Genomic DNA, 25,032 nt, shown 5'->3' with positions numbered 1-25,032 from the left:
TCTGAACATACTAAAAACTGTTGCTTGTAAAACTGCAGTCTCCACAGCTCTCAACATTTCTTTGGCATTGATGCTAAAGTTGACCCAAGCGAATAAATTAGAAACTCCTGTTCATTGTAGTAATTTGCTTTTTTAAAAAAAATCACATTTGCTTTTTAATTTTCAGACTTTTCAAAGTCATCAAGGTCTCCTATACTCCTGGCTGCCTTCACACTCAGGCAGTCTGTTCCTGCAGGGAGGCTGAAGGACCCCCCTCCAAAAGGTTTGTTTTACATTTTGTGAGGAGGAAGAGAGTCATACTTGCAGAGTCTGAAACAGAAATGCAAAACTACTAAAATGAGACATAAAATGATGAAAATGTGAAACAAATGATCTCTAACTGATATTTGTGCTTCACACATAAAGGTACCAAAGCAAGGCACAAAAAGGGACGACAAAACTGCAGCAGCATCAAACAGATGAGAAATGGCCAAAATGCGACCAACCCTGAATGACCCCTGAGTATGCTAAAGGCCCATAAGTGCTACAATCAGCTACAAGCAGATGCTGCAAAATCACTATAATGCCTCAAAAAGAGCCACAATGACATGCAAACTTAGCACAATGGGAAAAGTCAAGAGAAAAGAAGTGAAATAAAAAGACACAAGCCGAGCAACCCAACATTAGGAGCAGGTCAACACTTTGAAAAATAGATGTAAAACAATCGAAAGATTAAACAAGACTAAAACAAACTTGTGAAATGGAAAAAAGGATGCCAACAAAGATGCAAAGAAGTAATAAACAACAAATGACACAGTAAAAAAAAAACCCAGTGTGTCTGAACTGCCTCACGATGACACAGTATGTCAAGTAAATGCTGCAATAACATTAAAATGCAAATCAGAATTACCATCATGAGACAGAAAACTACTCCTTTAGTTCTGCAAATGGATGAAGAGACAAACCATTTACAATAAATGCAGAACATTTGCATGTTAAGAAATGAGTGAGACTCGGTAAACCAGAAACCACAACAGGTTCAGGTGATCGTTACAAATGTACATCTATCAGTTATGCATTTTGTTTTCAAACCCAACCAGAAAACTCACCTAATTTTCTCTTTTCCTGTGATCCTGTTCATCCCGTTGAGTTTTCCCTGCACCCGTTTAAAAGCCTGAAGTCATCACGCCATCATCTTTCTTGCATTGCCTCATTGCAAAAGTGTCTTTACACTTATATAACATCTTCAGACCTCAGACATATTGAACACACTGGACAGAAATGCGTCAACAGCAGTGACAAGAAATCATTACTTCATCTGCTTGAGTCTAATCCTTAAAAACAAGTCACATGTTCCACTGTTTGATCATGCGTTATTCCTGGAAACACTTCAATATCTCCAGTTTACATAAATGCCCCCACTCAGCAGCTCAATACAGGAAAACACGTCGGAACAAAGTGTTGAGGAAGTTGTGTGAGTCCACTTCCCATGTTGTCAGATCACATCATACAGTCATTAGATCATTCTCAAACATTCAGGCCGGCTGTAGACATGGGGCGCCTGCTTTGGCTTTCTCTCCTGCTCACCCACCTGCGTGTAACAGGTAAGACGCTTTTCATGCTCTTTCTGATGTTTTCTGAAGGAAAAGTTGTTTACTCAACAAAAAAATATCTGGCAAAATGTTTAAACTGCTGAACCTTTTCTGTTCAGATTGCGCGAGTAAAAAAGGTGAATGCATACACCAGCCAAACCGGGAGATCTGGAAGAAAATAGGAGCGAGTGTTGACCTCCAGTGCACGGTACACTGTCGAGCCCAAAAAACGCAATACGAGTGGTTCGTTTTCAAGGAAAACACACACCTCCGTCTCAGCCTCCCGAATGACAAGTACAGCCTGAAAGGAGCTGCTCTACACATAAAGTCACTTCATGGCAACGACAGCGGGATCTACCACTGTGCAGCGTTTTCAAGCGGAGGACCAGGATGCTGTGAACACCATGTTGGACCTGGGGAAACGCTGATAGTGAGCGGTAAGGATGAACAGAGGGAGGGAAGATTCTCCGAAAACAAATACAGATGTTTGAGATGAATCAGGCCAACTCTTCTTTTGTTTTCAGATAAATCTGCAACAATGGTGAGATACATTCTTCTGTTGCTACTATTTGCCCTCTTGGCACTCTACAGCTTGGCAGTACTGACACTTATTATAAAGAAGGTAATTCACACAAACACACCGAGCGTATTTTATTTAAAAGTTATGTTTTGGTGCGATTGATTTCTAATTTATTCTCTGTCATTTCTAGTATGGCTGCGGCACAAAAGAATGCAGAAAGACAGAAAAATCCCAGAAGGTTGGAGAAACACGTCTCGTCTTTTCTATTTTAATTTCTGCTTGATGAGTTCACTGTTCTCTAAAAGGGGAATAGCCCAGATTCAAAAAGGGGAAGTGAAACTATGTCTTCTATAGATTAGCAGCCAGGAAACTGTTGAAACGCCACAACTGACTGAAGCAATCGGACCTCTTAACTTTTCTTGAGAGTAACAAAGCCTCACCTTACAACACTGACTTCCCCCAAACAGAAAAAATCCAGCAAAAAGACACAGTTCCGTGATGTGCTGCAAGAAATGTACAGAAGAGGGAACCTGCAGAAAACCAAAGCAGCGGCGAGTGGGGACGAATTTCAAGCTGAGGTAAATGTTGCAACATGTTAGAGGTTTAATTTTGACAACGCATGCTTGTGAAATGCTCACTACCTGTCTGAAAGTATTCAAATTCACCCTTTTTTCACATTTTAATGTCATTACAGGCAGCACCCAACGAGCTGGACGGCTCCGGGGAGGAAATATATCAAAATATCTGAGAGTCATCGAAGGATATTGAGCGTCAGATTCAGGCTGCTGTCGTCCTGACGGAGGGGAAATTTCCACGCCGTGAAACATCCCACTGCGGACGTTGTGATGCGTCTGTGGAGACGAGCTGGACTAGAAAGAAGGCGAGCCAGTCGAGTGTTTGCTCACCTTCTTTCATCAAACAAGACATTTACTGCTAGAATCGCAGAGCTGAGTCACGTCCCTCCATGTTCCAGATCGTCAGTGGACCCATGAGGAGGAGATCCTGGAGACATTTGTACTTTGATATGTTGTCTTGATCACAGCTCCTGTAATTTTCATTTTCTTAAGCCTGAAAATTCCTGATGTTTCATGTCAGGATTTCTTAGGACTTCTTCCGACAGAGTATGGATTACAAGCTGTGCGATGAAAGGATATGCGAATTTCATAAAGCAGAAAGCAGAATTTTCCTTTTTTCCTCTGTTCTTAGCTTTTCTCATAGAACAACTGTGCATAAACCTGTTTAGAAACGACCTCCTGACCTGCTGGGCTGATGATATCTGAGCATTTATACTTGTCACTTTGATATTTCCAACTTGTGTGGTTACCAACCAGGGATGTGTAGACAGAAAACTGTGATAAAATAGTTTAAATAACAGAAGAAAAAAAACTGCATGACGTAAACACACTTTTAATCAGAAATGTTCAAAAATTTACAGTAAAAACTTTCACAGTATACCAAACACTGCAGAAAGAGCTTATTTATTAAAAACAGCTTGTAATAAAAAGTAGTTTTTGTGCTTCCATGAAGCATCAAAATGAAGGCAGAAATCAACAGTTTCATATTCTGGCACACAGAAACAACCCATTAAATCATTAGTCTGAACCCTTTGTGAATGTGTCCATTTCATTCTGCCTCAGTCATTACTCTCACCTCTGTAAACCCCAAAATCAAGACTGTGTTTGATTAGAAGCATTTCATACTTCATGTTTTTAATTTACAAATCGTACAGCACCGTCCATGTACCAGATGATTATCTTCAGGTTTTTCTTCTGCTTCTTTAGAAACACAGCAGAGAGCCTGTGATTTGCTTGATAAATAAGAAAGCTGAATCATCTATGCGTGAGGCTTTTTAGAAAACCTAAGGCATGTTTTAATTTCCTCTTTTTTACACTTTAAAACATTTAAACATTCAAATCTGTCTTGAAGGCAGAGTGAGGGTATAAAGTGAGGAGAGATGATATCACTTAATGGTATGAATTGAAGCATTATTGCTTCATTCATCAGTTTCAGAATTCTAATTTCTCAACAGATTTCTTCCAATTATGAAGCAACTCTCCAGTTTATAACATGAAGTAAACATATTGTTACTGCCTTTCAAGAGCAGAGAATACTCCCAGTAATGACTTTCATTAGCAGGAGTGATGCTGAGACAGATATCAAGTATCTTTGATCCAGGTATGTTTGGTCCATTAATGCATTAACTGTGAGAGGAGAATCACAGTATGGGTGCAGGATAAGGAGTGTTCTCTGCAGATAAGGAGTTTGAAATCTACTGAGGTGTCGATCAAAGGAATGGTGATGAAATTTGTAAATCTCCTTTTCAAGAAGAAAGAAAATTGCACTTAGTCACTCAACTGTCACAGAGCCAGTGAAGCCGTTTCCTCTCACTCTCACTTCTACCCGCTTAATCCAAGAAGTCATCCATCACATCAGGATGATTTACTGCGTTCAACTTTCAGTGCATTCATAAAAATGCACACTACATTCCCAGCGTGGCTCTCAAATCATTTCACAAAATTCTACCTGGAGACATCCGACGCAGCGTCCGCTGAAAGGATGTTACCCGTCGATGTATTTTGTTTCCACTGTGTGGCTGTCACGGATGGAAAAAGGCCTCCAAGCCAGGGCCTGCAATGCAGCGACGCACATCGGCACAAGACACACCAGGTAGAACATGACGCTGTGGAGGCTCTCCAAGGCTCTACAAACAAGAACAGACAGAGAACACGGGTAGTTTTCCCTTTGTCGCAATTCATTTATAACAGTATAATCCTCTGATTAGTCAGTCTGTCTTCAGACACAGTTCTCAACTTTAAGTGATGATTGGGACACTGGAAACGGCAGGTACCTTGGATCTGAATCTCTGGCAGCATCCTTCAGCTGCTCATATCCAAACTGGTTGAGGATGGTGAGCACGATCATCGGCGCCAGGGACTGAGCTGGCTTGGTAAACAGAGCATTGGTTCCAAACACCATGGAGGACAGAGGGGAGCTGTGTTGGAGGGAAATAAAGAAGGGAATAAGCTATTAGGACCAGATATCAATGCATTCAACAGATTCAGAAACAATAAAGTTTGCATGACAAATATTCTTATAGGTGTTTTTATACATTAGACAAAGGGACCAGAATTGTGATCTTTAACGGTTATCCTTTAGCAAAAGTTTGAACATAATCATGTGAACCCGGCAGTCTATCAAATCTGAATGACGACCTCATTTGTGAATATTTGTGTAAATGAACTGTCTGATTATCAACATGTAAATATCTGAGTTATTATCATGAAGGTTTTTTTTTTCCATTGAGGTCTAATCACTTTAGTGACTACAACCCTTCCCATTAGCCTCATCTTCACTTTGTTACATTCAAATAAGCAAACTCAAGCAAGAAATCAAACCTGGATTTGACGGTATGCACAACAAACCTGCCTAACAAGAAAAGTTACCTTTGATACTCTGTGCATGATGCTGAATACAAAGGTGTAATAATTCAACCCCGCTGCGCCGCGAGCTACACTCTTGTTCTCATTTACCTCCGTTTGTATTTTTGTAGGTCTGTGTCTATGATGTCAGCCAAAGGCAAGCCAAAAAGACTGAAGGCGGCTTGGATTACAATCCTGGGGAAAGAGATGAGAGAAAGTTTAGGAGCAATGTAATAGGTGTAATAAGCCATGAAATCAAACATTTGGATGAAAAACATCTTACATTGTCACGGTGAGGAAAAAAGCCAGAACATAGTGGTACTGAGGACCAAGAGCGAGCATGACAGTTGCCATTCCTGCCTCTATGTAGAAGGTGTAGAGGATGATCTTGTAGTAGCCAACACTGTGCAGCAGCCTCTGACCGCTCAATACTAACAGCTAAGGAGGAAGAAAACACACTGGTGAGCGACAGATAATACATGTGGGTCAAATCCTTTTGGGAGCTTTGACATTTGATGGAATCAGTGTGTTTTACAAAAACCGAGACCTTGAGGATACAAAATAGCCAAACAATGGTGTGGTGTAAAAAGAGCTTGTAGTGGCGTCGCAGCCCCAATGCAAGAAATTCTGAACAATAGACTAGAGGTTTGGGTTTCAGCTTTCCAAACTAAAATAAAAACTATCTCTTATATGTACTGTATTTCAAGTCAGCCTACACCTGCGATACCTATCAAGTGTGAGCATCCATCACCTGCGGACAGAGGAATCCAGCTCCGTACATGATGCTCTTGGCCAGAGATGGAAGTACGTCCGGTGGAATCAGGTGTTCAGCAAATATCATGGTAAAATTATTTAAGAAAGCCAACATGAAAACTTGGAAGAAGTTCATGATAACAAACAACTGAAAGTCCCTGTTGGTCAAGATCTGCCATGTTAGCGTCCTTAACAAGGAGAAGGAAGTCACTGACTGATGGGTCTGGCAAACGGACCCTGGAATATCTGGGTCAGATCCTTTGTTATCAAAGCGGCTCTCACTGTGGATTCCTGTGTAGAGCATGCAGCCACAGCTGAGAACGGCAATCAACACAGTGAAAGCCTGAAAAGCTACAAAGTCCTCCATGTTTTTGGAAAGCACACCACAGAAGAGGACACTGGAGGAGCCGACCAGAGACGCCACCTGGGAAATGTAAAATTAAGTAAATATGAGTTGGAAGGCTTGACTTTTGAGTGCAGGGTCAATAAAGACAGAGACTGTACCTGACTGTATTTCACAAGCCTTAGCCTGCTGTGATGGTGGCTGGAAATCTCTGCAAACAACGCGCACTGTGCCAGCAGCACAAAAGTCAGCAAGCCATCAAAAGCGCACAGCGCTACGGTCAGGTGTAAGCCACTCAACCAGTCACCGGGTGCATAGGCCCGCCACGGGAACCAGGCCAGGAGGAACGCCAGCGAGTAGAGAGGAGCGCCGTAGAGGATGGAGAGGCGTCGCTGGGAGCAGCAGGGCACCCTGGAGTTATCTTGCAGGTAGCCAAAGAGAGGGTCGTTGATTGCATTCCACACCATGTACACCACCTGTGGAGACCACATTTATAATAATGAGTAGCTGATGAAGAGTTATTCTGAAGACAGGTTATTCTTTAAAATCACATCATAGAAATAACTTGTCTGCAGCAATGAAGCAACATTTTGAAGACACTAAATGGAATCACAGTCAGCAGGTTTTCTCAAACATCATTAAAAATCTCACCTGTGACTGGTGGAATGCTCCCTCGGATATTTTGTACTTGTTCAGGAACAGCTTGACATAGTAGAAGTTGAAAACATTGTTGATCATGGCAGAGCCCAGGGTAGTCATGGCATAAGCCAGCGCCGCGGGGTTGACCCCAAAGTTCACCAGGTATCTGAGCAGCTTCATACTTGAGACTGAGGCAGGCTTCTCCTCCACGGTCATGTCAGCTCCAACCCGCAGGGACTGCTTCTTCTCACACCGCGCTGTTGTTTCACATGACCCGCGTTTACAGCTGGGGTCAGACTTCGTGAAGCGAGTTGAGGAAATGCGCGTTCACGGCTGCATGGACAGCCTCCTTCTGAAAACTCAACTCATTTGAAGGCGTTACTTCCCGACCTAACGACATGAAGTCTTCAATGGACATCAAGATCCTGTTTGACTCGACTCCCGTGCCAACAGCGCGGGGCGGGGCTTCTGGGTGGCAAACAAAGAATTTGATTGGCTGGGAAAGTTCTTTCAGTTCAATCTCTGCTTTGTGATTCGCCAATATAAATGCCAATCAACTGTAGCAGGAAGTTACGACAACAAATGCTGTTTTTAGAGAAATGTTCCAGTTCCATTTTATTTTTATTTTTGAATTCCAGGCAATGAATTGATGAAAAAATACTTTCGAGATGTTTGGGTATTTTTAAAAAAATACCAGTGAAAGTTTTGCAGTTGTATTTGAAGTTGTATTTACGCCCCCTGCTGGTGGTCGGGGTGTACTGACGATCTGCCACGTTGCTGTAGGCAACAGATTTGAAGCCCGTGCGGCAGCAGGAGGATGTAGTTCACTTCCCTCTGCCGCTGGGCCAACAACACACTGCTCCGAGTCAGGTTTCTACCGGGTGGAGGATTTCTTTACAACTCCACAATGTTGGCCGACATGATTCTGGAGGAAGAGTTCGAGAAGAACGGAGAGCCGTGGTACGACCCGCAGGAGCTTCAACACGGTAGGAGCCGCTCAGCTGAGCCGCCTGGTCGCACCCTGAAGTCTGTCAGTGTGGACATGTTTCAGGATATATGAACACAAAATCACTCCTCACAGCAGACAAAACACTGTCTTTTAAATATGTATTTAAGTTATCTTGATTTTTCTTCTATTAACTAGACTCACCCTTTTAAAGGGACCAACTGAAGTGTAAAGTTTGTGCTTGTGACAGACTGACTGGTCATGAGGTAAACACTCAAACATCCTGAGAAGAGAAGCCTCTGTGGACAGGATTTCCTCAGGCTGTCACCGGTCCACTGTTTATTGTTTACACACTGATCCTGCCAGAAACAGAGAATACAACTAGGAATTGACAAATGCTTTCTAAGAAATGTCCTATTTGTTTGAGCATAAATATTTCTGAGTTGAACCCCTCTGGCCAATAGAATAAGTAAACCAGACATATCAGCAGGTTATCCATACTGCTGGCTTTAAAAAGGAAATCATTTTCACTGTTGCCTGAGCTTCCCTCACAGCTTCCCTTTCTGTTTTACTATTTTTATTGCAAACATCCATTGTTTGAATTTACTAAACGTGAAGATTTAATTTTTCTCTAAAGTTGTTTTATTCGTTCCAGCACAATACACCTCTAAAATGAATATTTCTTGTCCTGTGAAGCTGGGATGCAAAAACATGCTGCTGATTGTTATTAAAAACATGAGGATCCAATGTAATCACCTCCATGAAGGAGACCATTTTAATCCTCACGAGCAGAGATGGTCGGATAAACATAGTGATGGCAGCAGGCAGGAAGGACTTCCTGTGACATTCCTCAGTGGAGCGAGGTAAACCTTCATATCCACTGTTCAGTTTAGTCTTCAGTATTCGCTGCATTTCACAGTTCAGTCCAGCATCACTTTCAGAAATTGGGTCAGTGCTGCTACTGGACAAGATCCACAGCTTAACAGAATTTTAGGGGGAAAGGGGCCATAAGGAATGCCTCAGATTCCTCTGTCGTTCCCCTGTGCCAAATTCTAGTACTGTGACACAATGATGTGTGTGTTAGTGTGAGCTACACTGGTGCAAAGCTGTGTTTACATACTTTACACATATCTTGTTCTGTGGATAGCCTCTGTTTGGGCAAAGCCACTTCGCTTGATCTTGCTTTGACGTGTTTTAATTTGTCCGGTTCAGACCTCCATTTGGCAGCGGAGCTGGGGAAAACCCTCCTCTCCAGGAACCACGACCTGGAGCAGGCCCTGCAGCAGATGTACTCCACCAACCAAGAGCAGCTACAGGAAATAGAGGTGACACCATTGTCAGAGTTTTGCGCCCTCCCTGTTAAATGTACTTCCTCTGCTGTCTACGCTTGGATTTTAAGAGAGCGAGCCTATGATTAGGGGCAAGTCATTGAGGGGAAAAAAAAACCCACGCTGAGCAATCCGCCAAGCTCTTCCACTGGAAAGGAAGTGAGTGGGAATTTTTCTCAGCCGTAAATAGGATGGAGTAAAAGATAATCCTTACCATGGCTGGCTTTAAAAGCTTTTGGCGTGGAGTTCTCACGGCGTTTGCCAGCCTCATTATGAGAAAACTTTCGCCAACTAATTGACACCTTTTTTTCTTGGACATGGTTCAATTTGCTTCTTTTTTTCTTTTTTTTTTTGCCTAATGGTATTGTTAGTCCCCAAAGACAAGTTATATTGCATTCTATATGTTCCGAAAACATAAAACCAAAGTTTTAATTGAAACTACTGAAATACAGCAGCACTTGAACTTCTGCTTTTTTTTAATTCATTTTCAATTGAAACAGTTTTAATAAATGTTATTGGGCCACCTTTTATCTCAATGCCAAGACACCGCTGACCTATTTGAGCCGGAGTACGCTGCCTTCAGCAGGTCAATACAGATAAGAGCCTTAATTTGCTTAGAGCAGTGGCTTTAGCTTTCATTGAGGTTCGTATGGAAATCTGCCACCGCACACAGCGGCATGTGCGCCCGAGTGTGCAGTAGTGGTGAAATAATGAAGTGGTGAATCATGGTAGATGAGCTCAATGCTATAATTAACAACATCAAATACTGAAACAAATATTTAAAATACCAGGTTCTATGAAAGTGGGAACTTTTATATGTTTCACTTTATTTTGTGTGTGTGTGTATATATATTGTATGTAAAAACATTATCGTCCTTGTGTGTGTGTCAGTACCTGACCAAGCAGGTGGACCTGCTGCGCCAGATGAACGACCAGCACGCCAAAGTGTACGAGCAGCTGGACGTGGCTGCCAGGGACCTTGAGCAAGGCAACCAGAGGCTAGTGCAGGATAACCGTGTGGCCCAACAGAAAATCCACAGGTGAGTGCAGCGTCTGTGCATGAATTTACTCACAAACTGCATTCATTATTGAATATGGTGAAGTGTTGGGTTTTTGTTTTTTTTCACTCTTCTTTCCGTTTAGCCTGACCGAGATAATCGAAGGGCTTCAGACCTACATGGACGACCTGCAGACCCAAGTTGACGATCTCAAGACCGCGCAGGCAGAGCGAAACAAGAGAGAGCTGGCAGAGCGGCGCAGCCTGGGAGCCCAGAGTGTGTCATGTCTCAAAGAGCTGTATGACTTACACCAGAGCAGGTAATGGGTTTCACTCTGCTATCAAGCAATTAAGTTGACCTTCAAACGTAATGAGTTGTGACAGTGCCTGCAGAAATTACAGTAATGGAGTGAAAAAACCTTTTAGCCAGATGGCTACAGCAAGAATTATTTGTTTGTCTTCCTTTAATATGGCAGCAACAAAGAAGGTGGGTGGAAGTGCTCAGACGTCTCAGCTCCCATGTGCTGACTGGACAGTGGCAGGTCACCCAGGTCCAGACTAGACTGGAGTGCTTACCTGAGACATAATCCGGAGGATATGGAAGTTAATCCTCAATTATTGTCAGCAGGGTACGAACGCAATCGCTCAACTGACGCTTCAGCTCTCAGTGTCGTGGTGTCGATTCGCTGGACCGTGAAGAGAGTTGTGACTGTTATATTTTCCAACCTGCATCTCCTGTCCAACTTCCTGGAAGTTAAATGCAAGAGGAAAATACGTTTAGTGGGTTTTCATGAAAGCATTTTGTTTTGTAGTTGTGATAGACTGTGTGCTCTGCCTTCCCCCCCAACGTCAGCTGATGATAAATACAAGCGAATTATTCTAGTGCTTAATATTCTCCAGAATCTCATTCAGCATGAAGGTCAACTATGTTTAAGCTGTAAGTGAGCAGTAACAATTAAAAAAAGAAAATTTTAAACTCGTGTGTTGAACTGTTTCTCAGTCCTGTTTTGCAAATTAATCTCAGTGCCATAGATTTATCTGCTTGATGTTGACATACCACACCTCTTCCCTCCTCAGGTATCCAGCCCACGACAGTCACCTCGTGGACGGACTCTGGCTGCCTCAGGACTCTCTCTGTGACCGAAACGGACACCAAGACCCAGAGGAGGAGAATGAGTCCCTCCAGCGCTCCATCCAGACCCTTCAGAGCCAGATATCCACGGAGCGGAGTCGCAGGGAGGCCGCCGAGCGCGAGATCGAGCTGACCCTGAGTGAGAACAGAAGCCTGGAGCAGCGGCTGGCCCTGCTGACGGGCTGCCGGGCCAGGCAGACGGAGCTGGAGGCTGAAGTAGAGCAGCTCCAAGTTCTGTGGCGAGCCGACTGCGCCAAAGGGTGTGTTGCCGCTTATAAAAGGATTCAGCCCAGCAGCAAGCACTGACATGTAACCTGAAATATGTCTCTATTCCTTCCTTCCTACCCCCAGTTTCAGAAGACCTGAGCAGCTGCTGCTGCCTGACACGGTGTTCTTTGGCTCAGAAGAGCAGCCCGGCTCAGAGCAGGCTGACACGGAGGAGGAGGTAGAAACAAATGTGGAACAGAAGGCACACGGCCGGCAGAGGTGCAACAGCGACAGCGTCGTGAGAGCGACAAACTCTGACGAAATCCGCCGCCGTCACGAGCAGCTGTGCATCAGGCGAGCGGAGGCTGTGAAGCAGCGAGGCATCTCCCTGCTCAATGAGGTGGACGCACAGTACAGCGCACTGCAGGTGGTGTATCCGCTGTCACTGCACGACTCGAACAACGCACTGCAGATACTTTGAATATTTTGGAATTTGTTTGGATTCGAAAGTATTCATCAGATGTTTCTACTTATTCTCTAGGTAAAATATGACGAGTTGCTGCAGCGATGCCAGCAGGCATCAGACGGTCTGAGCCACAAAGCCGTCCAAACGTCCAGCGCCACTTCCGCGGGCACAAAGACCCGCCGCGGCCGGTCCAGCCTGGCGTCTCTGTCCGACCCGGCGACACTGCCGGAGGACGGCCAGCAGCCGGAGTACAAGGCTCTGTTCAGGGAGATCTTCACCTGCATCCAGAAGACCAAAGAGGACATCAGCGAGAGCAGACGTCCGGACGCGGCCGGCGGTTCTCAGGGCTCTGCTGAATGACTCGTCCTCCGTTGTCCTTGGTACTCGCACTCATCTGTAGCTGTGAAGAGTTTCGACAAAGGAGCGGCTGTGTAAAAGAGTGCGGTCCGATCCTGCCATAGCTTTTGTTAATCTGCACTGTTCCTTAAATTCCATCCCCTTAAAAAAAAAAAAGAAAAGAAAGTTAGAAAACTACATATGTAAAGCAGCTATATGATATTCAATAAGAATGTATTCCAAAAAAAAGCTAAATGATTAAAAGATATTTCTACCTTGGTTTTTAAATGCTATCAGCTCCTCAGTATATAGAAAAGCACATTTGTATTTGTTTCTTGTCCTCAAAACCACAAGTATTAAGTCGTCCAACAGAACTCAGTGTTTATATCGTGGTAAACCTGTGACCTCTTGATCTTTTGGTGTATTTTGAAGATGAAGCAATATGGAGCAGAGTTCTGTGCAGATCGTGCTGGACGGTTCTGCTCTCATCCACAACCTGTGTGAACGGATTTGTTGGAATGTTGTAATAAGATGGAAAACTGAAATGATGTTAAAAAAAGAAGAGACTTTATGATTAGTAGCATGATGGTGAGCGTGAGCTGGGTTCTGTAAGTTTGTAACAGGTGGCTTATGAATTGATGGTCATTTATCTGTCAACATAAAAATCTAAGTGGACGTCAGAAAGCTTAATTTCAAGAGCTATCTGTTTTTAAGTCCTTAACTCATGTCTGCACAAAAGGACACAAAAAGTCTGCACTTTTATGACTCATATGATTCATAATGACTTGGCATTTTTTTAATTTATTAACGGGGCTTTAGAGATAATTAAATGCTTATTTATTGTCTTTTTTGGCTAAATGTTCTAAGATTGGTCAGTTGACTGGAATAAATATTAAATGTACACTGGGCTGCTTTTTGTATGCTGTGATTAAGTTTTTGCACAGGTGAAAAATTCTCCTTAAAGTAAATGCAAAGCACAAAAGAAATGTTTTCTAGGTTGTTGATTACTGTTGTGATATTTCCTCCAAATTTGCCACATCTTGTTGAATCAAAGAAAACTTGGATCACAAATGGTGTTCATTTGGATTTGGCGTCAGGATATCTCAAGTTCGTCCAAAGTTTTGTTCTTTGCACGGATGTTCGTGGACTGCTGTTTGACAAACAAGACAATCCTCATCAAGCTTTAACATGTTGGTCTGGTAAATAACTAATAAAATTTATGATTCATAAACATTTTTTCTGTCTTTTTTTCAGTCATCAATGCAAGAGTGAATATATACGAGCAGTTCAGTTCCCTATACTTCCTATAGAACACAAGCATGTCCTGGTTTCTCAAGACCCCCACCACCACCCCTCGATTTATCCTGGCTCAGCAAACAATCAACAAGCCTTTGTCTCTTTTCATAATTAGGATTTATGTAACTGAGATTTCTCCATCCAGCAAATCCATTTAACTTCCATACAAGGGGATTGCATGCCACGGTCGGCCGGAGGGACAGGTCGTTACAGGATTGTAAGCCAGCGCTCACAATTATGCAAAGGCAGCAGATCAGCGCTCGCTGAAGCTCCGTGTCAAGAGTTAGATCAATGATAAACCAGTTAAACTGTACAGATCCAAAGACCCCAGGGGTGATGGATAACTTGATTAGGAATATTCTACCAATAAAATTTCAGTGCATCACGTGGCGATTCTGTTTAGTACCGTAGTTTTCATTGTTTGTTGCCACTGTTACCTCACTGAACTTAAAGCGCTTTAAAATGCACAGAAAACCTCTTGTGCCGTTGCATAACAGAAGCTTGACTACATGACTGAATATTTGATGATCATCATTTGGAAATGTCATTCGAGAGACACAAACCAGCTCAATGTCGGCACTAATTCACAAGTCATTCAAGTGAGTGGCAAAGCAGTAAAAGCAGACTTTCAAGCATCTTTGGCATCAGTAAACATTTTTGTGAGAATTAATGGCCGCCAGCCCACAAACTCGGCGCGTCCAGCTCGCTGCAGCCCCGGCCAATCCTCCACACATTCCTCGCTCTGTGACAGCTCCTGGAGCTCTGCCAGTTCAAAGCAACAGTGAGCGTCTGTACACATTCAGGTCAGACTGAGAGGGACGTGACTTGCACAGTTCAGACAGCTCAAGAAACATGAATTGGTTACAGTGAGAACACATAACAGGCTTTACACGGGCTGCTTTAAGGTTTTTATAATTTGAGGTGCACTTTGGAATGAATGGCAGGAGGAACTACACAAGCAACCTGCAGTAAAATAGACCTGCACCACCAGTGACATTCTACCTTTGAATGAATCAGTGATCAACATCAATAGGCCATAAAGATTTACTTTTTTATGTGTACTACCATGCCAGTAATGTCACTAAAACAAGGTTTTTTTCAACTGATGTTTGTATTTTCATAATGTTGTCCACAAAGGCATGGTTAGATTTAATTATGAGCAGTGGGTCAGATGGTTGGAGTAACTTTGCTTTAAATGCTCATAAAAAACTAAGACAACAGAAAAGTTAATTTTTTGTTCTCAGCTACATCACACATAAATCACATATTTCATTTGAATTAAATTTAAACCGTATTTTTTTACGGATTTTTTTTCGTATTTATTTAGGCGGTGGGCCTTATTCTTAGCATAATTTAGAAAACATGAAACTTCTGATTGACAGGTGATTAAGTGGGTCATAATCGAAACTGTCCAATCAGGAACGGGTAAACTCGGTGTGCGCATGCGCAGTACAATCATTCTTCTCCGTGTGGAGAGGGCGCGCTCGTTTGCCAAGAAAAAAGTAACCGAATTGCTTGGTAAGAAAGGTTCTCTTGCTGATTTATATGCCTGATATTGTGCATCGAGTATTTATTAAGACAATTATTGGTACGTTTGTTTCAGGAGAGACGCGAAGTGACCCATGTGCTCCACGGGGTGAAGTCGGCTAATTACCTGTTAATTACGCCGAAGTAGGTAGAGCACGAGGTTAGATATCACAGCATGTAAAATAAAAATGTTTTCAGATTATTATTTCATGCCGCACAGGGTAGTTACAATGTAAACAGTTGCATTGCTCACTACATCCGGTTGTAGTGAAAGTCGGACAAATGTGTGTAGCTACATTAAGATATTGTAGTTTTGCTTTGATAAATGTTAAATTTTGCCCCTTTTCACCGCTTTCACACACACACACACACACACACACACACACACACACACACACACACACACACACGCTGCACTTGCAACACAGCTTGGAGTCTCAGAGAGGTTTAAAGAAAGCAACATAGTTTAAATCAAGAAAATAAGGTCAGCCTCACTGTAAGCTACCAAACGATTGATTACTTAATCAGTCAAGTTTTTTTCATTTTCATGTAATATTGATCAATGTAAACTTGTGACCCCAGAGGAGCCTGATTTACACATGTTTATTTAAAATGTTTATTTAAAGAAAACAGTCAATGTTTTATCATCATGTACCTTTTCTAAATACCATGCGACATTTTAGGGTACTGTTGGCAACAACACATACGAATATTTATTGCTTAGAAGATTTTTAATAGGGAAAACTTGTTTTTGTGCCTTTTCCATGTTTTTATTGCGTATGCATGCAGGACCTCCACCGTCCAGCAGAGGGTGCTGCAGCCCAGGGCGTCGCTGCTTCCCAGCTCAGTCTACGGTCAACATGGTGACTCTTCCTCATATCTTCTACTGCATTTATCTCATTGTTATGTAAATAAGCCACAAATGGAACGTGTCACAAGGTTCATCAAAGCTAAAAGGCTCTGCTCTCTGCCTCGCCTGTCCTCACACAGTGGATACTGAAGAGATCCACACACGGCAGCATTGGCACAGTGTGGTAGCGTGGCCGAGTGGTCTAAGGCGCTGGATTTAGGCTCCAGTCATTTCGATGGCGTGGGTTCGAATCCCACCGCTGCCAGAATTTGCTTTTCGAACTTGATCTCCACACAGTCAAACGCCGAATCACTGATTAACAAAGACACCCAGGGCGTGTCTTCTCAGTCTGTTGAGGCTTTTGTTGGAAAGGGATTAGTCTCTAGGGAATTTCTCATGCGGCCTCTTCATGCACAAAGTTTTTTGGACCGTTTGTGAGATAAACAAGTTGGAGTGTATATAAATGGCCACTGCATACATTGCAATTGCTTTTATTTCTTGTACAAAAAGTACTATTCCAATAGTCATTTAATTCTCAATATGTGCAAATCACAACAGTTTCATCATACAACTGGAAGCATGCTGTAAATACAACACAATAATCTGAATATTCTGTAATACAAAGTGAGGCATTTCTTTTCATAAAATCAAACATAGATTGATACGATGGAAATACACATTCATTGATTCAATTGAGACATTCACATTATTTGCCTTTAATACTTTTTAGCCATTTGGTAATTCCAGCATATTGAAATCAGACACACTCTCATAACATAAAGGTGAAAGAGGAACGGTACATACAGTCAATACACACATAACCTGACATTCTTGAGGTTTATTTTATCTCCTACTTCATTGCATAAGTTAAATGAGATTTAAAATGGACATCTGCTGTGACAGTGCTGTCACATTAGAAAAGCAACTTAACCTGTCCGATTGAAGAAGATCTGAGTTTGGTCTGAAATGTCCAGGACAGCTTATTGTGCTGGTGTACGTCTTACTGCACTTAAAAATTCACTACGCAGGATATGGTGAGCAGCATCAGGCTGAGGCCCAGCAGCAGCAGCAGGACGCGGTGGCGGAGCAGCTGGGAGGTCCATGAGACGTCCAGAAGAGAAGACCTGGAGCGGGGCACCCGGGACTTCAGGTACAGCTCCACGGAGTCCGCCAGGCTGTAGGTGTTGGGATTGTAACCCAGCTCTCGACGGGCCTTGTCGATTTTGAAGGTGTGGGTCACAGCGATGTTCTTGACCTGGAAGTAGAATATTTGTGAATTCCTCCATTCTAGAGAGGAAGGCTGGTGGAGCAGGCTAAAGGCCGGCGGGGTTCACGGTTCAGATGAGCCTCAGTTCATCAAACTCTGTGTTACACTGTGATAACCTGATGGGTGTTTCCAGTTACTGCATCTTCTTACTGTTGGTGGATTAGGTGTCCACATGCGAAATGCTCACACTGATGGATAAGGTCAGATGGCCGTGACACAAAAGGAGTCCATCCTCCCACATAAATGTTTCCCCAGACACAATTTGATGAGAAAATTGCATCAGTCGGCTTAAATCCCTCCACTTCAGACATTCACAGCTGTACGACAAGCTGTCTTTCACTCATGAACAGTTTCCTAGAAATTCTCCAGCAAAAGCCAAGTCCCGACAGTCAACCTGAATGAATATCTTTCAGCTGTGAAAACTTTTGTTTTCCTCCACATGTGATAAATCGACCGCTGCTCCCAGACACTAAGGTCAAGTGTGAGTCACAGAAAACACATAGACTGAACAATCTAATGTGAGAAAATCAGTGTAGCTGGCATCAGTTCTGTCGTCACTTCAGGGATGGAAATTACAATAAGAAAATCATCTCTACTTTGATTTCACTCTGCAGATTGTAAACGGTTGTTGATCTGGCGGTGAAAATGTTCGCTGTTCACAGTCAGATCCACATGCATGAGGGATCTCCTCTCTGCGAGACATGTGACGTCTTAACCTGAGAGCCCAGGCGGGAAGGTGACCGGCTTCGCTCGCCATGGCAACAGCCGAGGCACTGAGGTCACTTCCTGTAAACTTTATCTTGAACTTCCAGGGCTGACCCCGCAGCGGTTTATGTTTTATTCACAGGACAATCATCGATCCCCCGGCCTGCAGCTGCCTGACAGAATGAGCTCCAGGCGAAGGCCCACAATGCTCAGCTTTGGTTTCTGCCTCATCACACTTTCATGAGGACCCTAGAGTCCACGACGGACGCCCCTCAAGACGCGTCAAAAAGATCTGACCAGGATCCCGACTGTAGGAGCGACCTCATTCTGATATTCTCTATTTTTCAAAGAATTGTTTTTGCCACTAACTTGTCATTTCTTATTCTAGCTGCCAACAGTTTGAATTGCTTGAAATGGCTGCTTGAGTTTTCCATAATTGATGCACATGAGATGGCGTCAGAAAGGGGCGGAGGGAGGGGGGTGGGGGGTGGGGGGGGGGGGGGGGAGTGATAGGAAAATACCCACCTTAACCTTAATGAAGTCTGTCTTCACTGTTGCGGGAGAGACTTAAACAAGATTCTACTCATGAGTGAGGAGGTAACCTGATCCTCAAGACACGTACTTTCAGTTGGGCAGGTACACGTGTACGCACAAGCTCCGCAGCGCTGCGAGCTTCACCGGGACGGAGTCCCCCTCTTCATGACCGATAACGCCTTTCACCTGGTATTCCTGCAGGTTACACTGCCAAGAGGCTGACTGACAAAATAATTTCAATTATATTTTAGTTTCCCATCAAAACAAGCATTGTGCTGCCTTCCTTGGCCTCGTTCGTTTCATGTTGCCCCCTGCTTTGTGTTCTTGAGTAACACAGTTTGCAAAGGAAAAATTAACCAAAGCACTCTCTTTAGCGCCATTATGGTCTAATTTTGACTCTTATGTGTTCATGGCATGCACAGAGCACTGCTTGTTCTGACCTTCTCCCGGGCCGTGCTCCTTGGACTAGATGTGCTCTTGTCAATCTTTAATTAAGCTTGCTGGTCCAAAAACCTGTCAGTGGATGAAAGATGTTCCTTCTTTTTTTTGGGTCCTGACTGATTTTCAGAAGTTTTCAGTTGGTCGATCTCAGTCATCACGAGTTAATTGTTATCTTGTTTTGTCAAGATGGCTCATTTATTAAGTTGTTTGTGTACCTCTGTGTTTAAAGAGCTGTGTAAGTGAACCTCTGTCAAGCGTGCGCTATTTGTTAGATATGGAAGAAAGAACCGATGAGTGTTAATACTTAATGGTCTGTGATATACTTAAACTTTGTCCCTTTGATCTCTTTTGAAGATGCTCACCTCGCTTCTTGTCAAAAGCAGAGGCACTTTTATCACGGGTCTCAGGATAACGTGCAGGTATTCCACCAGGATGGCTTGAAACGGGACAAACAGTGAGATGTCAGGCGCTGAAACGGCGAGCCAAAGAGAAGGAGAGAAGTGAGCTACCTGCAGAGTAGACGAGTGACACTGGCAGACCCAGCAGCGGCCTCTTGAAGCCCAGTTGTTCAAACTAGAAAAATTAGACACAGAAAACAAAACTGACTTCATTCGGTAAATGCTTTCATGCTTTATCGTTTGAGTACTTTGTCTCTGACGTGTTTTCAACACATTTGGATGGACTTTTTTTTTTTTTTTTTTAGCTATTCTTACAATATAAAAGCAGATTCTGGTAGCTTTTCTTGTTCACTAATAAAAAACAGATAAAACAGAAGCTGTCTTTGTCACTGACTCACCAAAGGTGTCAGCCACTCGAACAAATTGACTGAAATGCCGTCATTAATGAAATAGGCCTGTCCGCTCTGCAAGAGAACAGACATTAACAGGGTAACACGTGGTTTCATTATGAAATACAGGAGCGATGAAGCAGCCAATCCCTTTAACGTAAGGCTCCTCAGTTCAGAGACTATCCAGGACTGGATTTTTCTGGTCATGGGTGATATGAAGTGGACTCACAGCGACGCAGCTCTTCTTGGGCGTCAGGGCTTCGGCTGCCAGCGTGTGGGCCAGCACCAGGTTATTCACATGTACCCAGTTCATCCTGGCCTGAGGGTCACCGAACCTGAAGCTGAAGAGTCGACGCTCCACGTTCATCTGGGCCAAGAGATGACAAGAAGCCGCGCGGTGGTTTTGTGTTGTGGCGTTCTTAGAAAACATTTTCCTTGTGAAACATGATTATACATTAAGTACTGAGTATATTTTACTTTTTAAAATATGAGTCATGCACACCTTGACTTCATCCAGATGGGTAAAGGTTAAAAGCAGGAGATTAAAAGTCATCTTTCTCAGCCGTCCACACCAACAGTTAACCTGGCGAGCAGCCCTTCAGCCGGCGGCGCTGAATACTGCCCCGTAGTGAAAAGACTGCAGTAACTAGACACCAGTGGAGCGCCATCAATAATGTAAAGAGTTCAGACAGGAATACTTTCTGCTAGTGAGGCTGTGGGCACTACGGCGTTGTGCTTTTTCCCCACTGCCAGTGTACAAGAAATTAATGACTATGTGAAGACAATGGATACGCAGCCTTCAGTCCCTCACCATCACTCTGTGCATGTGTCTCCTCTCCTCCGGGCCGTAGATTCCACACGGCCGCAGGACGCAGGTCCGCAGGAGACCCCCGTCTGTTAAAGACAAGACGAATTCATCACTTAAGAGTTAAACTTTTTATTTCTTCTTCTGTTGGAGGCAAAAACACAGCGCCAGACTCTAAGTTCTGCATGAATGTTTTAAATTGTGTTTGTCAATCAAGTGATGATTTTCCTTGACAGGACGCTGGCTGTGTCCCAGTCTAACCCTCTATGTGTCAAAGTGTCCTCAGGCAAGTCACCGAAAGCAAAATTGCTCCAAATGGTGTACAATCACCTTGTACAGCAGCTGTCCTTGGAGTGATGGGTAAATGTGAGTAACGGTGCAAAGTGCTTTTGGGCTGCTGAAGCAATAAAAATGTGATTTGTAAGTGCAAACTGTTTCCAATTCAGAAGAAAGAGATGAGCTTCTGCATTTACCGTCTTGGTGAATGAAACCTTTTCATTCCTGCTGTGGCAGGTCGACATATTTAAAGGTATTCCGATGTTCCATAAATCAAATAAATATTGGATTACTTGAGAAAACAATGCCCAGATTATAAATAATGGAAATATTCAACTTCTATTCTTCTGTGTTGTCCACACATTAACAGTGGAGAGCTGTCCCAGGTATTAAAAGAGATGGATTTATTTTATAATCCAGATTTAATTTAAAAGAATCCATGTGTTAATCCAGTCTGTGGTTATACCATAAAGTTCAGCTGTTGTGGGAAGCACATATCTGAGTGTTGACTTGCTGTATGTATGGAGACGTGGCCCTCCTCTGAGCTTAATTAAACGTGTGATGGTCACTGACAGGGTCTAGCATTACAGCCAGAGAGAACCACGGGGTTCACGCCTGCTTACATAAAGCTCACCTACTGTATCAGATGATGAGCAAAATGTGCCTGTATGTGTCTATGTGGCCATGCAGGCTCTAAATTTAAACCGCCGTCGCTGCAGTGTACTGAATTGCACATGGAGTCCCCATGGCAACCACCACTACGGCCCTCTCCTGGTCTGTCGCTCAGCTGGAAACAGGTTTTTACATAGAAGCGGGTGGCAGCCTGCTCTGAAATGACTGTTTCCATGTAATTCTGTGACTCTTAAACACGTTTCACACCTTTCAGGGAGCATCCGTTCGCGGCGAGCACCATCTGCTCTGCGGCGGCTTTGGTTCTGGAGTAGTGGTCCGTGTGCTGGAAGACAGAGAGAGAATACAGCCGGGTTCTTTTTGTTGTGGCAGTCATTTGAAACTTGGGAATCAGACTTGTGCTGCTCACCACATCGGGAGACACCAGCGGCACTGAAGCCTCGTCACCGTTCACTATGGGTCGGCCTGTGAACACCGCGTTGATGGTGCTGGTGTACACCAGCCGGGGAACGCTCCTCTCCTTACACACTGAAACACAGCAGGTCACACAGCACTGTGGTGGAATCAAAAATTTTAACAATCACTGTGAGGGTTCGATCCCTGTTGGACATTTTCTCACCATTTATGACGTTATTGGTCCCGCCAACGTTGATGGACTCCACCTGCTCTTTCCTCAACTGGAAGCCAGAGTGAAGAAGAAACATTCCATGCATCTTTCATGAGGCCATTGTGATGATAAACAAAGAAATCTTGTCAGCACTTTACACTGGTTTACCACCGTGAATACCACAGGTGGCTCTCTCTAATGAAGATACATGAAGGCGTATTAGCACATGATCAACTTTATTGGAATACTGAAGGAGTTGAAATGTTTTGTTTTAGTTGATGGGTTGGCCATTTCACTGCTTGATTGATCAGCCATAAAGGAGAACTGGATTCATTTTCAACATCACAGATGTTTGAAAAAGTTGCATCAAGCATTTAGTGGGTCGTAAATTTTAGGATTTGTTCAAACCTTCACATGTTTGGATGATGGTTCTGAATCGTGCTGAAGGCCTGGCTTTCTGTATTTTACAATGTAACCAAAAAGAACATAATCTTAGTTTAAAGAAAAGCTCTAAATTAAAACGTGACCAGGTGAGATCTCCCACAATGCACATGTATTCTGTTACCATTGAAATGCGGCAGATACTACGCTTAGATTGACCTTTCCATATCAGCTTTTAAATAAGTGTTTTATGGGTTGAAAAAGATGAATTAAACAAAATAAAACTGAATGTGCAAGAAGAGAAAAGTTGACGCGGAGGGAGGCCAGTTTAACATGAGAAAAGCTAATTCCTGTTTCACAGAAGTCAGGTCACTTGACATCTGTTATTTGATTAAAAACTGTGATCTTGATATAATAATGAAGATTTCTTACCTCCATATTGAAAAACTATACTTACATTTGTTTTTATGTAAATGTAAATGATCTGCTTGCCCTTTGATAAATATAATCATTGAGAGTAACTACAGAGACATTTCACTCATGAAACAGACATTAGACATCTTGATCACTCCATAAAGCTCACACAGCATCAACAGTTGTTTGCAGTAAAAAGTAAAATCATGTCTTTGCAATATCCACAGCCACACCTGTCCATGAGACTGTCACAAAAGGGTGGCGACCACCAGCAGTCGATCCGGACGTGACCAGGATTGTTAATAAAGTGATTGAGGAGTGGAGTGACGATAAGTCACCTGTTCTGGTCCGGTCATGCCGTACGACGCCGTGTGGAATATACAGTCGGCACCCTCACAGACTTTGTAGAGGGAGGAATAATCCCGGATGTCACCCTGGAAGAAAGATGGAAGAAGAGCTTTTGATGAATGGCAGTGAACTTTCTATATGTCCAACCATCCGTCCGCCTTCTGGATTCAACTGGAGCTGTTTAAGTCGCCCAGTTAAAACTTTTGTTTACTGGTATAATCCATACTTAAACATATTCCACATGTTTCCTTCTGGCTGTCTTTATCACACAGAATGGCTTCTCAAGAAAGCACTTTAGTGGTTTCACAGGTAGCGTGTGCATGTGTGAGTCTCTCAGGAGCCCTGAAAAGGCTCCAATGATTAAGGTAAGTGTGCCAAAGGGCCTGCAAGTGAAACCTGAATCATGCCTCCACCCTCTGTGACCCAGTCGGCAGCTGCTGCTCTGAGACGGATCACTCACCTGTGTCTGTTTCCAACCACGAACACACAGACGGGCTGACGCGAGAGTCTGCACAGAGCGAACCTCTTATGGAGGAAGCATCAACCGCCGACTTTATGCAAGGATTAGAACCAGTGCTGCACGTATATTTGACAAAAACTATCGGTATTTTTTTCATGTTTCATCAATATGCATTCTGTTTGATCACAACACCCCTGTGAGATTATTTCCTTTCAAAACAAAAGCATAAGTAACTTTTTTAAGTAGTAATAACAAGAGAATTCAGTCCCTCACCTGACAGAAGATTGCTCCGTCAGGAATTTCACAGGGAGGTTTGTTCATGTCCAGAAGAACCACCAGCAGCCCCTCGCTGGCCAGCTGTCTGACCAGCCTGAAGCCGAAGTATCCTCCGCCTCCGGTCACCACCACCTTCCCCCCGGACGCCCCCTGACCCACGGCCGCCTCCTCCGCCAGCCTGGAGGCCGCACACCCGGCGCTGCTGTGGCTCGCCGCCGTGGCTCCGCTGCCCCTGTGCCGCACGGCCGCGGCCGGGCCGGACGCCACGGCCGGGGCCGGATGGTTGACCCACGGCTGGTGGGGGAGGTGGGGGAGGTTGTGGACGTGGCGTCCGCCGGCTTGAAGGCGGCAGAGCGGGACGCTGTGGCAGGGAAGAGGGCCTCCAGTCTCACTCACGTTGGGGCCACACAGCTCCATCAATGCCCTGACTGGGTCAAATCAGATAAACAGTCATTGATTTCCTCTTGGTTCACTTCCTAAGATAATTCAATCACAGCAACATTTTAGAATTATAGCTTAAACATCTTTGCACACTTTGAAATTCTCACACAAATAAATACAAAGAATAGGCAAATAACTAAAATCAATGCAGTGGCTTTTGAAATCCAAATGAGGACTATATCTGTTATAGATTTTACCATTCTTGTTTCATTTCAACTTTTGAATTAGGTTAATATTATAAAGGACTCCATAAAGTTGTAATATAGTTACTGTGTGTCAGTGTGCAGATTGAAAAAAAAAGGCAAGATTTTTTTCAATCAATCGATTAAA

The 25,032-nt window shown here is 43.5% G+C and overlaps 4 protein-coding genes and 1 non-coding gene across 5 annotated transcripts; 3 read left to right on the top strand and 2 right to left on the bottom strand.

The window, feature by feature from the left end:
* Positions 1 to 1,007: 1,007 nt before the first annotated feature.
* LOC115387754 (immunoglobulin superfamily member 6-like) lies at positions 1,008 to 3,614 on the top strand. The gene is made up of 6 exons (XM_030090599.1): positions 1,008 to 1,583; positions 1,691 to 2,008; positions 2,096 to 2,193; positions 2,282 to 2,329; positions 2,559 to 2,669; positions 2,786 to 3,614. Exons 1-6 carry the CDS (start codon positions 1,469 to 1,471, stop codon positions 2,837 to 2,839), a joined length of 744 nt encoding a protein of 247 aa, XP_029946459.1. The 5' UTR covers positions 1,008 to 1,468; the 3' UTR covers positions 2,840 to 3,614.
* Positions 3,615 to 3,637: 23 nt separating this feature from the next.
* On the bottom strand, positions 3,638 to 7,643 carry LOC115387753 (transmembrane protein 180-like). Its single transcript, XM_030090598.1, has 7 exons — positions 7,258 to 7,643; positions 6,768 to 7,082; positions 6,262 to 6,687; positions 5,794 to 5,948; positions 5,622 to 5,705; positions 4,940 to 5,083; positions 3,638 to 4,792 (listed from the first exon to the last, which is right to left on the bottom strand). Exons 1-7 carry the CDS (start codon positions 7,459 to 7,461, stop codon positions 4,651 to 4,653), a joined length of 1,470 nt encoding a protein of 489 aa, XP_029946458.1. The 5' UTR covers positions 7,462 to 7,643; the 3' UTR covers positions 3,638 to 4,650.
* A 399-nt stretch (positions 7,644 to 8,042) lies between these two features.
* On the top strand, positions 8,043 to 12,887 carry LOC115387772 (cerebellar degeneration-related protein 2-like). The gene is made up of 7 exons (XM_030090625.1): positions 8,043 to 8,231; positions 9,404 to 9,516; positions 10,411 to 10,559; positions 10,663 to 10,836; positions 11,594 to 11,908; positions 12,000 to 12,282; positions 12,397 to 12,887. Exons 1-7 carry the CDS (start codon positions 8,153 to 8,155, stop codon positions 12,679 to 12,681), a joined length of 1,398 nt encoding a protein of 465 aa, XP_029946485.1. The 5' UTR covers positions 8,043 to 8,152; the 3' UTR covers positions 12,682 to 12,887.
* A 3,626-nt stretch (positions 12,888 to 16,513) lies between these two features.
* On the top strand, positions 16,514 to 16,595 carry trnal-uag (transfer RNA leucine (anticodon UAG)). The gene has a single exon. It is a non-coding gene; the product is annotated as a tRNA-Leu (tRNA).
* A 744-nt stretch (positions 16,596 to 17,339) lies between these two features.
* On the bottom strand, positions 17,340 to 24,678 carry LOC115386782 (putative short-chain dehydrogenase/reductase family 42E member 2). Its single transcript, XM_030089249.1, has 11 exons — positions 24,259 to 24,678; positions 23,516 to 23,611; positions 22,395 to 22,452; positions 22,185 to 22,303; positions 22,025 to 22,100; positions 20,876 to 20,958; positions 20,294 to 20,431; positions 20,074 to 20,139; positions 19,787 to 19,850; positions 19,640 to 19,713; positions 17,340 to 17,585 (listed from the first exon to the last, which is right to left on the bottom strand). The coding sequence occupies exons 1-11, from the start codon at positions 24,676 to 24,678 to the stop codon at positions 17,340 to 17,342; spliced, it is 1,440 nt and encodes a 479-aa protein (XP_029945109.1).
* Between the last annotated feature and the right edge of the window lie 354 nt (positions 24,679 to 25,032).

Source organism: Salarias fasciatus, chromosome 4 (genome assembly GCF_902148845.1).
Source record: "Salarias fasciatus chromosome 4, fSalaFa1.1, whole genome shotgun sequence".
Taxonomy (NCBI): domain Eukaryota; kingdom Metazoa; phylum Chordata; class Actinopteri; order Blenniiformes; family Blenniidae; genus Salarias; species Salarias fasciatus.
The sequence above is the reverse complement of the archived record's forward strand: the minus strand, read 5'-3'. Positions and strand labels throughout refer to the sequence as shown.

Coding starts and splice junctions, on each gene's coding strand:
- LOC115386782 (XM_030089249.1), bottom strand. CDS start 24,678: ATGGAGCTGTGTGGCCCCAACGTGAGTGAGACTGGAGGCCCTCTTCCC. Junction 22,453..23,515: donor GCATGACCGGACCAGAACAG/GTGACTTATCGT, acceptor TCTGGCTTCCAG/TTGAGGAAAGAGCAGGTGGA. Junction 22,304..22,394: donor GACCAATAACGTCATAAATG/GTGAGAAAATGT, acceptor GCTGTGTTTCAG/TGTGTAAGGAGAGGAGCGTT.
- LOC115387753 (XM_030090598.1), bottom strand. CDS start 7,461: ATGACCGTGGAGGAGAAGCCTGCCTCAGTCTCAAGTATGAAGCTGCTC. Junction 6,688..6,767: donor GGCTTGTGAAATACAGTCAG/GTACAGTCTCTG, acceptor TACATTTCCCAG/GTGGCGTCTCTGGTCGGCTC. Junction 4,793..4,939: donor GCCAGAGATTCAGATCCAAG/GTACCTGCCGTT, acceptor TCTTGTTTGTAG/AGCCTTGGAGAGCCTCCACA.
- LOC115387772 (XM_030090625.1), top strand. CDS start 8,153: ATGTTGGCCGACATGATTCTGGAGGAAGAGTTCGAGAAGAACGGAGAG. Junction 10,560..10,662: donor GCCCAACAGAAAATCCACAG/GTGAGTGCAGCG, acceptor CTTTCCGTTTAG/CCTGACCGAGATAATCGAAG. Junction 10,837..11,593: donor TATGACTTACACCAGAGCAG/GTAATGGGTTTC, acceptor TTCCCTCCTCAG/GTATCCAGCCCACGACAGTC.
- LOC115387754 (XM_030090599.1), top strand. CDS start 1,469: ATGTTGTCAGATCACATCATACAGTCATTAGATCATTCTCAAACATTC. Junction 2,330..2,558: donor AGACAGAAAAATCCCAGAAG/GTTGGAGAAACA, acceptor TCCCCCAAACAG/AAAAAATCCAGCAAAAAGAC. Junction 2,670..2,785: donor GGGACGAATTTCAAGCTGAG/GTAAATGTTGCA, acceptor ATGTCATTACAG/GCAGCACCCAACGAGCTGGA.